We start from the raw sequence: 13,062 nt of genomic DNA on the forward strand, positions 1-13,062 counted from the left end.
GGGTCATGATTGACATTTTGTAATGTGATTTGACAATTCAATAACGTTTTTGAGCTTTCACTGACAATAATTATTAAAGATAATTTTAAGCATGAAAACTGTCCATATTTGATGTCATGATATGTAAATTAAAAATTGTTATTTTATGGTGATAATCTTGTTTTCTTGTGCCCAATAATGCATAATTTCATTTGATAAACACGTTTAGATTGAATGGTAATTTATAATCAGTCACAAAAACGTCGAATCTGAATCACTTGAAAAAACACGGGGGTGCTTAACTTTTTCCAGGTGTGTGTGTATATGTATATATATATAAAGATTACAGTAAGACAAGTAAGTCACATGATTAGAAATTGTTTAAGGCTTAATAAATGTACATTGTTGATGTTTGGTTCTTTGTTGAAAATTGTGGTGTTTTTTGCTTTTTAACAGATGTACTAATGTTTTATTTTAGTTGCATTGTTTGTAAACATAAGGGTTATTTTTTTATATCCACCAAGTAAAATAAAATCATCAAATCACACAAGTTTACTGTTTAATGAATATGGTAGATGACTACAAAATATTCTGATGATTCAAATCTTTATTAAATATTATTTTTTATGTTTATTCAAACAAGGCACATAAACAAAGTAACTAACTGGCTACTTAATTATTTCTAACTGCAATCATGATACATTTTAAATAAAATGATTGTTATCCTTATCAGTAATAGTAAAATATATCTTTTATTATCAACTCATTTGACTTTAAGAAACTTAGCATGGGATTATAAATATCTTAAAAACAAGCATGATGGCAGCCGTGTAATGGTATTTATTCAACATTAGCAACTCATTTGCCAAGTAAGATATGTCCAAGACTACCTTTTGGAGACAAAAAAAAGTATTTTGCAAAATGCACAAATGGTGACATTTAGAAAAAATCTATGATATGATATCAAGGATAATTCCAAAATTACTTAAAAAATAACCAAACAAATGTTAAAAAAAATGGAAAGATTAATAGCATGTTAGAATGATGCTGTGGTTGAAAAAATTGTAAAGTCAGCTCACACCCATTTTTTTCTTTTTGCTTCTCAGGTATAAAGGTATACTAAATGATTAATTGGCTTACTGATTATTTGATTAGCAATTACCACCAGCTGCCCAGCTCTTCGCACAGTTAAGCTTCTGGACTTTCCCAACCAATGTGGTGTAACAGAACTTCCAGAAGCCTACATTATTATATTCTAAGAGAATTATTTCTTAAAAAAATAATTAAAAGTAAATAAAAAATAATTTTGTAATAACACAAATATAATGGCATCATCAAGCCAAGTTAGGCAACTACCAAAAATATGATTTTCAGAGGGCAGGCAATGAATTGTTACTTAACCAGTCAATTGACATTTGACTGGCTTGCCATTTTGAACATTCTTATCTTCAAGTTACTAGATATACATAAATAAACATGGACAAAATTTATGTATGCTTTGATTGATTGTTTTAAAGTCATGGGCATATGTCTACTGAAATGAGTATACAACTGAAAACTTGGTCAACACCAACATTCTCCTGGAATTGGTTCATACCTGCATAATGATTAGTAACTCCAAAAGAATGCAAGAAACTGTAAAGGAGCATCTTAAAACATTTCCATTAATGCCTCAAATATACAGTGCTTCTCATAGTCTTGCAACTGTTCATTGGAGGGCCATAACTTGTCACATACATGACTTTCTGGAATGGAACTTTACTTTTAAGATTTATTTGTATATATGTATTTTTAAAAATACACAGACTTGAACTTTAACATATGATTCATAATGCAAGCTCACACTGTTTTAATACCATGATTATTTAAACAATCATGTACTTGTTTGTTTAATTCAACCAATATATGGATTCCAGTAACAAATTAATTATAAAATAAAACAAACACTAGTACTTAGAGAAAACATAATAATAAACTAAAAGATAATTACCAATATCAACCTGAAGATGATGTATAACCTTCTGAAGAAAAGGAATGTAAGAACGCAAAAATTCCAGCTTTTTTTCATAGTCCATGGTAATCTAAAGATTTGGAAAAATCTCAAAAGTTGAAATATTACACTACATAAAAATAACACAAAACTTGAGATCTCTAAGATATTTTTTGTTTCATTGTTAGTTATCAGAAAAATTTAACTCAATTTACAATGAACAATTCTTTAAGTACTGACACTGAACTCTGAAAAAAAATTAGAAAGGATAAATTTCATAAAATAGCACACTGAACTTGCAAAAGACAAGTAGGCTTAACATCATTAAATATATAAACAGGATTGAAATTAGTGTAAAAACATCAAAGGGTTTTTTTGGGGGGGAATTTTGATGCAAAGCTACATAAGGGCTATTTTCATATAGCCATCCCTCATTCTGAACTGATAAACTACAGGGAAGGTAGTTAATCAACAAAGGGTATCTCCAACTCTTGTCTGGATGAAGAATGGGATTTGACTTTTACTTCTGCAGTGTACCCATAGCCCCACAGTGCAGAGCACATTTTTGCAACAATGGAATGTGAACCATGAACCCTTATATTCACAGTCCAGGAATGCTAATTATGCATTAGACCATAAGCAGCCTGAAGATGAAAAAAGTCAATAATCACAGGAACATATTTATAAACAAACCTCTAACATTACGTTACAGACAAAGGACCAGTTCGTCCTTGTACCCAACATCTATGATATTAAAATCATTTTAGAATATCTAACTTTCCATTTAGAATTAGTTCTGAAGTCATCTTCATTGTTTTCTACAATTAATGACATATTAAGTTCCTTTATTTAATTTTGTTAATCTAGCTATGCTAATGAGAATCTGTAAAATTCAATTACAGTTCTTAGGTGGTTAACTTGTCCTATCTCAACTATACATAAAAAAAAAACAGGTAAATGCAATCCCAGAATATAGCAACCAAATACTGTTTCTTACTTTTTAGACCACTTTAGAATAATTCAAAAGCATTTTTGTTTGTGATAAATTACCAAGTGTTCTAAAGTGTCAATAGATAAGATTGTACCAATTATACCACAAAGATAGGATTTCCCTCACAATTAGCATAAAGAAAACTGTTCTATATTAAATGTGAACTTTCTCTCTTGTTGTTTTGGTCACCTAAAATAGTTCACAGAAATTAAAAATTTCACTTAAACTTACTATGTAAACAACATTCTTAAACTTCCTATACTAACAACTCCCTTAAACTTCCAGCGAAATCTTTTCTATTCTTATTAAATAGCATGGTCTGATGGCTCATCAAATTTTCTAGTTCCTTTAACTCCTTAACACTTTCTTTTCTTATTTATTTTAATTCAAAGTTCACTATGATTTGATTATGCAATAATGTACGTAAATTATTTTGGCTGGAAGGAGCAAACTATTCACTCAGCTCAGAAGTGAGACAGAAGTTAAAGTACCAGGAATCAGATTATGAAATCTGCCCTAACATAGAATTGAGTATTAAAAAGTATAAGAATCAAGGTGAAAGAAAGCCATATAGCTCATTCAGGTCACATCTCATACACACAAACAATTAATCAATCCATAAAAATGAAATTAATTGTAGTTCTTTACTACTAAACGACTCTCCATCACAACTTTAAATGACTGAATCTACAAACATCACATAATCAAATATTCTTTTTATAATGTTCTTAAAATAAAACAGAGTTTCCAAAAACAGACCCAAGTAGAACTCTGCTAGTGACCTTCTCTCAATTGTAAACATCCTCATTTACATACCATACATACAACAAAGGATTATTTGGCTCTTCTAGGCTGTCCTTGTAAATATTTGTAAAAATTTGAGTTCACCCTATATTTTTCAGGAAACTTCAATCCCCCTCTTAAATTCCTTTAATATGCTGGTCCACTATTGCTGACAACTCATTCCATAATACAATCAACTTTTTAGAACAATAGAACTGTCTTAACTGTACTTAAGCCAGTCTTTTCCAAGCCTTAAGCTTATGCCATCTAGTACACTGTACACTGCTTTCAGAAAATAAAACAAAGAAATCTGAGGCCTTTATCCTATCAATCTCTCAGACAATCTTGTAACCTTCAATAAGATTACCTCTTACCTTTCTTTTCTCATGAGAAATTAAGAGATCTTAACCAATTTTTGTAATATAACTCTTACATACCTAGAATCATCCTAGTAGCCTTCTTCTGAGTCTTTTCCACTGTGTTAAAAACCAAACTTGTATGCAGTATTCCCAGTGAAGTCTAACAACTTTTTCCTTGGTACCATAAAACCAATTTGATTTGCATTTTAACTTTTCCACTAATTCCACAAGCATCTAATTTGCTAACTAACTTAATGTAAAAACTACATATCCTCCTGTGGACAAAACTTTACTAATAATACCCAAACAGATTGCTCTCTATTTTGAGTATTATAAAAAAACAAAAAAACATTTTCTAGTTTATGCAATGTTGAAACTTTCCTTACCCAAAAGTGTATTTCTGATAGACACCTTCTTAGTAGCTATTTTTTTCTTAAAGCTGCACATTTCTGCCTGAGAGACGTGCAAGCAACCAGCCTTATAAAAACTCCTACCTAATTTCACATGTGTCCACATGAATTTGTGCAAATACTTGATTGCATACCATGCAGCAAAACCTTCCACCAATAGGGGTGTGGCACATCTTCTTGAACAAATCCTTCCTGTACATTTGTGTACGAGAATCCTTATTCTTTGATGAGGCAATAAATAAAGGTGCACCAGAAAAGTGGGGAGAATGGGTTGGAAATACATTTTCAGCTAATGAAAATGTTAACTTCCAAAATAAATACTCACCTCCATACACAGATAGCTAGAATCTAGTATTGAGATGGTGGAGGGACTGATGCAAAGATTACCTAGATGAGCACTTCTGATAAGTATCTGTGCACTTGTGATAATTATCCATACACATCTCCTCAACCATCAGTCACTACGGGCCCCATGCCAACTGCAGGAGGAGGGCACTGTATTTGAACATGTCCTTACAGATAGTTATATAACCTATACTTGACCATCCGTCTCTATGGGACTGTTGCCTGCTGTGGGAGTAGAGTGTGTGAGTGATACATCACAGTTGTATATGGATTAGTGTCATATACTCCACTGTCAGATTCCCAGGGTTCATGCAACTGTGGGAACAGGAATTGAGAGAGAAAGATACATATACAGATTGATATAGTTACATGTTTTACTCACCACAAAGGGACTTCTTGTTCTAGCCCCAGCAGTTAAATCTCAATCGGTGAGGATTCCCCATGGTCCACCATCCCAGTGGTTGAGAGCTGGAAAGTGGCAATGGTCTCTCATGCTCTACTCAAAAAGGGGGAGAATTCACATAGGGAACATGCAGAGAATTTGACTGGATCATCATCAGTCTCTCTGTCAGGAAAGGTTTTTTTATTGGAGACAGTGAAATGGGTGACTGCAAAACCTTTTTTTGAAAGCCAACAAGTGCTAGCCAGAGAAGTGTGCAGACGCACAGCTCTGGTGTTGGCTTTTATCATGATACTCCATGGAATGGGTACAGTCTGGATCATACTTGAAATGTAATACAATGGTCTTGTGGAAAAACCCACCTCATAGTAGACACTTATAGAATAAGTGCAGATGGTATGAGTGCTTTCTGTTATTCTGTCTCAATGTGGATTTTGGGTATTATATCCTGGGAGGCAACATTAGCTGACTAGTGGGATCCTAATGTAGATTAATGGTGAGCAGAAATAAAGAAGTACACTCACCTATCAGAGGATAGGGTGGATTGAAGGATGGCAGTGGGTGGAAAACTGAATCCCTCCAAAGACAAGACAGTCAAGTGGTGGAGACAGTAGGTGATGAATGCATGCGAGTTAGTCCACCTGCCTGCCTGAAGAATGTCTTCTAGTGGTCAACGAAATTGAATCAGGTGTCTTATCTGCTAGGAGGAGTTGTGAAAAAGCCTATAATTACCCGTTTCCAAGGAGGAGTAAACCAATCAGATGAGCTGGCAGATTCATCCAGTAACACTGGAGGGAGAAAGGTTTCTAGTACAGAAGGGATCCCAAGGAATGAATAACTATGAATGGAACCCCGAGAGGAGGAAGTATTAGATAAATACCACTGAACAGCCAAACAGGACACAGAAGTCTGTCCAGGTCAGAACATCCATAAAGATGGGATATAAAGGGAAGGGAAATAGGAGAAAAAGTGTGACCGCCTTCCCCAGCTGCTCAAGTCTTAGGCAAAAAGGAATGGTCAAGGTATAGAAGAAGGTATGAGTTGTAGAAAAGAATCTTGGAAGAGTCTATGGCATAGGCAATGGATCACTGATAACTATGGGCAAGGAGGGGAAGAAAATGGGTTTTGAGAGAGAGGTGATACAGAGAGCAAGTGGCAAGAGGTTCAAATGGTTTTGAGTGAGGGCATGAAGAATGACATTCAAGTCCCAGTCAGGCACGGGAGTGGGAGTCTATGCAGCAGGAATGAATGGAAGGGGGTGGTAAGAACAGGTGAAGAGAAAATATTGAGGTATTGGGAAATATGTAATGTGGTGGATAGAGCTGCTCAATATCCAGCTATAGTGCAGACAGACAAGCAATGGTCAAAGAACCAAGTGAAAAAAAGAAAAAGAAAAGAAGAGAGGTGTTGTAAGGTAGGTTGGTCATGTGTGAAATGAATGATGTACATACCAATAGAGATAAGCTTACCATTTCTGTTGGTACACAGAATGGGTGGAAGATCTGAAGGAGTGGTACAATCCCACATATGAAGATGAAGGGATGTCAAGTTGTGATGGAGAAATGATGTGTGGCTGGACTAGAAGGGCTACAATGATGGGAAGTGGAAGGGGGACTTAATTGAGAGAAGACAAAGTACTAGAAACCATGGCTGAGTAGGTCAGTAGAGGGCCAGCAACAAAACTTTGCAAGGGGTCTCCTGAACCAGAGCAAGTAAATGAGGGAGAAGGTGAAAAGGGAGATAGGCACAGAGGAAGAGATGAGACCAGTCCTGACTGAGAGCATCTACTATCCAGGGCTGATGGATGAGGGACCAGGAAAGAAAAAGTTTAGCACTGAGAGGAGAGGCAAATGCATCTATTAGAGGAGTATTAGAGGGTGAAGAGACCATTTCGTGGATAGGACAGAGCCCTGTTGAGAAAGACAGCCTTCTGCGATGTTAAGTGTCCAGAACATGACAGGCAATTAAGTTCACTTGATTGGAATGGGCCCAATAAAGGTGGTTCATAGTCTGGAAGCAGAGGGTCCTGGAACAGGTGTCCCCTTGAAGGTTGATGTGTGACAACCATGGAGTTGTCTTAGTGAACCATAACCAAATGATCCACCAATTGGGAAAGGACATGGGAGCATGTCTGTACAACAGAGAGAAGTTCTAGGATGTTGATTTGAAGATAATGATTTTTCTAGGTCCAAGAACCTGAAGTAAGAGAGTTATTCATGGATGTTCCCCACCTATTGAGAGAAGCTACTGTGAATAAGTGAAGGTATACCATGGGAAGAGGCAAGAGAATGCCAGGGATGGTGTTGGAGTGGTCTAGGCCACCAAGCAAAACCCCCCACAAGAGGGTCAGGAAGGATGATCTGTGAGGACAGAGGATCCACTGGTTGAGCAATACCCACTGTAGGGGACACATCTGCATAATCAAGTGGAATGAGAGACTCCTGAGTTGCCATAGTACCCAGAAGAGATAAAACCTCCTACACCAAAGGAGAGGTGCAGACTTTGGTGACCAGATACTCAAGGTCTTGTAAACAGAGTGGTGAAGGCTAGACATGGCTGAGGTGAGATTTGAAAAGGATTCCAGGTGGATGAGATATTGTATCAGGGTAAGGAACGATTTGGAAATTTTGACAAGCCACCATAAATTAGTGGCTTCATGAAGAAGTAGGATAAAATGATCTGAGGATTCCTCCTGGAAGAAGAAAAGCCAGTCATTCATGTAGAAGTGGAACCTTAATCTCAGACCATGCGGATGATGATTGAAGGCCCACACAATGCAACTAAAAATGTAAAAGGCTGACACTATTCTAAATGGAAGGGCATGGAATTGGAAGACACATTTCCAGTGGATGAAAGAAAAAAATATTCAACACATCTACCTTGATCATCCTTTGCTCAGGTTAGAAAGACCACCAGATAGAGAAATAATTCTCCATCTGATAATAAGGGATGACCAAAAATTAATTGATGGAGGATAGGTCGATGATTGGGGTGCCAGTCCCCAGTCTTTTTGGGGACAATGAAGAGTAGAGAGAGGTTGTGAACCAAATGTTGAAGGTATGCTGAATCTAAAGGGAGATGAAAGGTAATGTGTTGGGAGCAAAGAGGAAGTGGGGAAGAGAAGTGAAGTAGACTGTGGGTAAGGACATGAATGACCCATCTATCAGTAGCAAAATGTGTCCATAAATGTACAAACGGGGACAGATGGGCTCCTACAGGTCCCAAATCAACCAGATGGAAGGGTAGGAGGAGGTTAAAGGGCAGGATACTGGGATAGAATGAGGTTAGGTCAAGGGACAGCTGTGGAAGAGCATAATTGGGACAAATGTGAGACTAATGAGGAAAGAGAAGATTGAAGGCAGCAGCTTCAGCCCATGATTTGAAAGAATCAGGGTCCCCACCAGACTTGTTAATGGAGTAAGGGGATAAAACGAAGGTCTCAGAGGAAGGTAAATGAACATGGGAAATAAGGGTATCCCTTCCCAAAAAGTCCCAACCTCAAAGGAATCAAGAAAGAAGAGAAATGGGCAACAGAAGAGAAGAGGAGCACTCTAGAGTCCCCCAAAAATTAATCATGGGAACATTGAAACACTCCCATCATCAGGTGAAGAACAGAGAGTAACTAAGAAAGGGAGTAAGAAATCAGTCAGGTAGGGAGGATAAGCATGAGGTTATGTGGAGGAAGTTGATCTGGAAATGAGTTGGCATGGACAGAAATATCAGGGGAATGGGAAAAACAGAGAAATTGCAAGGGTTATGTAAGAGAGAACAGGAATCATTACAGGTTATAGGGGGTCAGAGAAAATAGTATATACCTCAGTTATGAGGTTCTGGAAATCTGAAGAAGATTGAGTTTGTTCTTCAGAAGACATGGAGGTATCCAAAGCAAAGCCTGGAGTTGGAAAGTCAAAACAAAATTATCCTCCTCAGCATTAGTATCAAAGACAAGGGAAAGGAAATGTGTGGTAGAAACAGAAGTAGAGGGTTCTGATGGAATCATGAAACCCATCATGTTAGATAACTGCTGTCACATCTTCCACAGATAAAGGACTTCCAGAATTGTTGGCAATTTGATCAGTGTGACTGATATTTACACTCACATCAGGTGTAGAAAATTCCAATTTAATTGTGAATTCATAATAATTATATTTAAAAACAATCAAAGTTAAGAAAAAAGTTATTTGACAAGTTGCAGCGAATACTAAAATCCCTTTACACAACATTGCCAAAGAAAAGAATGAGGACTCTAGCGTATGAATGTAGTGAGAGGATTTGTGAAAGGAGGTGTATCACATTCTTATTGATGGAGGGTTTTGCTGCATGATTTATCATAATTTGGTAGTGCAAATTCACATGGACATGTGGAATTAGGTTGGAGTTTCTACAAGACTGGTAGTATGGAAGTCTCGGACAGAAATGTATGACTTTAAAAGGAAAATAGCTATCTGTGTATGGAGACGAGTATTCATTTTGGAATTATCTCTGTCAAAATGAAGAAAACAGGAATGATAAAGATGATTATTTCAATCGACCTTTTTGAGATCATTTCTTATCCTAACTAGCTTGGCAAAATAAAAACTGATGGTAGCCTTTCACATTCACATACTGTACATGTCAAACATTTAAAAAAATTTAAACAATACAAATAAACACATATATAACACTCGTGCTAACTACTCAAGAAGTTTCTGATTCAAGTGAAGAAATAATTTTATTCAATAACAATCTACATCTGGGCTTCTAAGCATAAGCTAATTACTCCTATAATTCAAACTTTCATTTCCAACTATAGTAAAGAGGCCATATCTGTGCACAATACACAAGTCTTAATAGAGTAATAAAGAATACATTAACACACATCAAATGAAAACTTTATTCAATTTTATATGACATTTCAGGCACACACCCTTTGTCAGGTAGTATATACTGTGTTACATAGAAATTTGGCTACTTTCTCTGGAACACAGTATAAGCTGCCTGGTGGAGATCATTTGCTCAAAATGTAGCATAAAATAAAATATAACAGTTGAAATTTAGGCATGTCTTAGTTTATCCATAATTACTTATTGTAATTGTCTCTCCTCATGACCTACAGAACAGTCACTCAAGAATCAGAGTAATGTATGAAGCTACAATATCCTTATTCTTAAATTCAAATTTCCTATATACTGAACCATCTTGTCACTGCAGCAGAGATTTTTTGTTTTATGAACAATCATATTTAACCGTTTTTGTTTTTTTTTCACAAAAATAATGCTTTTCTAATTCAAGAACTTGTGTCCCTTCCAAAGTTTCTATAGTCCTAGTATATAACTCTGTATTTATCATTACTCTTCCATGTTCTGACCTATTCACTAAGACTGTCAAGTTATTTCTGGATAATCAATCACTTTGGTATCAACAATGAATAAAAAAGAAGTTAGTTCAAAAAGCTGTTTAAGTCACCAATATATAAAACCAGCTATAAACCAAAAACAGACTTATAAAGGGCCCTATTAGGCAAATTTTGCTCAGTTAGAAAAATTTACATATTCTTTGCTGTCTACAACTAAGTCACTTTTCTATCAACTTTTGTACTTTTATATAAATTCCAGTGGAATCTAACTAGTCATTAACCTCTTGTGTAGCTTCATCAAAAGCTTTTTGAAAGCCAAAATACACATTATTATACAGGGTGTTTTTAAAAACAAATGCTGACATGAAAATTTATTTTCTGAATTAATGTTATAAATTAATTGCCAACTCTCCAAATGCTTTTCTACATGCCACTTGAAAATATATTCCAACATCTTCCTAACATCAAAATTATTTCTTATTTTTATTGTGCATTACTTGAAACTTTCAATCATCAGAAAATTCTATAATCAAACAACTTTGCATAGATAACAAAGACTGTGCCATCTCCATATTAGGATTGTTTGATGTCTAACTTTCAACATGGTTAGGGACTTTACTTTCCAAGACATTGCTCCTAAGGTTCTCACTGAAAACTCTTAAAGGACAAATATTATCTTTTGCAGTTAACAAAATTATTCATGCCAAATGGGTGCTGACCAAAAATACCTTGATAGTTCCTTAGTTTTGAAAATATCCTTAACTTCTTTTATTTTGATAAGCCTCAACATCATCATCTTGTAAACCTGGGATTTATCTATTAACAGTTAATTTTCTTAAACATCTATTTTGTAATATGCTTCTGCTCATAATACAATATCTTTAAAGGGAATACATTTCTTTTTAGCTATCCTGACTGAATGGAAAGTTTTCTGACCTAGAGCATTCAAATAGAAATATTGGAATTGATCTGAATCATGTATATATTCATACCTTGGGATTGAGAAATTAGAAACAGATACAGCACCAACACAGGTTTCCCTCAAGGTTACAAAGGAGATGTGCAAGCCTCTTTTACTTTTGGTATGTAAACAGAGCAGGTAAGTGCTCAAGAATTGGACAGTTCCTACTTGTTATTCTTATTTTTAAGGTGGTTATCAAGATTATCCTGGAAATCATAGGCTAGTTACATTTACATATGTAGATGGAAAAATTCTAGAGTCAATTATACGAAGCTTTGCACAACCATTTAGTAAAGTATGGTATCAAAGAAAGCCAATATTGATTTACTAAAGGTTAAATCTTGCCTTTTCTCAAGAATATTAATTATCTTATGGAAATGGTGTAAACTTAGTATATTTCAATTTTCAAAAATCTTTTAATAAGTTGCCATACAGATTAGCTAAGAAAATCAAATCAGTGGGGGTTGAGGAAAGACTAGTTAACTGGAATGTAGGGTGGTTGGATTACAATAAAGCAAAAGGTTGTTATTAATGGAGTTCAGTCCTTGTTACTAAGAGGTCAGTTTGGGCCTTTATGCTTCTTTCATTTACATTAGTAATTATGATAGAAGCATAATTAGTAAACTAGAAAGGCGCTCATGGAGTTCAACCTCTTCCCCACATTGTTTCCAGTAGCCAACATAAATCATACACCAAACAATTCTTCACCCTCAAAAATATAGGCCTAGGTGCAAAGTTTCCTACTATCTCAACTTGTTCTCAAGTTTGACCATTTTTCTTAAATTCCAACATGCTACCATTATAAGGAAGATGTTATATTTCTTGATCAATCAGCACCAAACTTGACAGTGATACAGGATGACACGAGGAAGGTCATAATAAACCCTCCATCCCATTCTGGAAATCTTTTTCTGAATCCTTTCCAACAATTCAATGTTTTTCCTAAGGTAAGGAGCCCAAGACTGAAAACAATACTCAAAATGTGGTTTACCTCCCCACTCAATCGTTATTAACCTCATAATCTGTCATTTTACAAACAAATTTTATGTTGTTATATGTTAAGTGTTTTTAACTTTATTAGCAGTTGATTCTTCAATGATGAATATTATTACCCAAACGGATAATGTTTAGCAAAGATCTTAAGTACACTAATAAAAATTTGGAATAAATATTCTTTTAGTTTTATAGCTGCAAGAAAAAACTTAAGTTTTCACATTCCCAGCTTCACTAAATTTACTTATTCAAGTTATTGTCTTGGACACTTTTCCAATAGTCTCTAACTCGATCCTTTAACACTACGATTTGCCTAAACCTAAAACAAAGAAATTGCTACTCAGTTTTTTCCCCATCACATATTTATGTTTTATTGGATTGAGAGAACTAATTAAGAGAATTATTCTTTAAACCAACTATCCTTTAACAAATTATAGTGTAAGAAAGTAATAGAGGTGAAACTTTGTGTGTGTGTGTGTGTGTGTGTGTGTGTGTGTGTGTGTGTGTGTGTGCGCG

The 13,062-nt window shown here is 35.3% G+C and overlaps 1 protein-coding gene and 1 long non-coding RNA gene across 2 annotated transcripts in view; both read right to left on the reverse strand.

Annotated features, from left to right (window-relative positions):
- LOC106463497 overlaps positions 1 to 1,582 on the reverse strand; it is a 24,326-nt gene extending 22,744 nt beyond the window's left edge. Inside the window, exon 1 of the mRNA XM_013923535.2 lies at positions 1,577 to 1,582. Coding sequence (XP_013778989.2) covers positions 1,577 to 1,582 — 6 coding nt within the window. The remainder of the gene's footprint in view (positions 1 to 1,576) is intronic.
- Positions 1,583 to 1,973: 391 nt separating this feature from the next.
- Positions 1,974 to 13,062, reverse strand: part of LOC111086780 — a 12,222-nt gene continuing 1,133 nt past the window's right edge. The window contains exons 2-3 of the long non-coding RNA XR_002611507.1: positions 4,181 to 4,276; positions 1,974 to 2,060 (exon numbers count right to left, since the gene is read on the reverse strand). This is a non-coding gene — a long non-coding RNA (uncharacterized LOC111086780). The remainder of the gene's footprint in view (positions 2,061 to 4,180; positions 4,277 to 13,062) is intronic.

The sequence above is a fragment of the Limulus polyphemus genome, unplaced genomic scaffold (genome assembly GCF_000517525.1).
Source record: "Limulus polyphemus unplaced genomic scaffold, Limulus_polyphemus-2.1.2 Scaffold1425, whole genome shotgun sequence".
Classification (NCBI taxonomy): domain Eukaryota; kingdom Metazoa; phylum Arthropoda; class Merostomata; order Xiphosura; family Limulidae; genus Limulus; species Limulus polyphemus.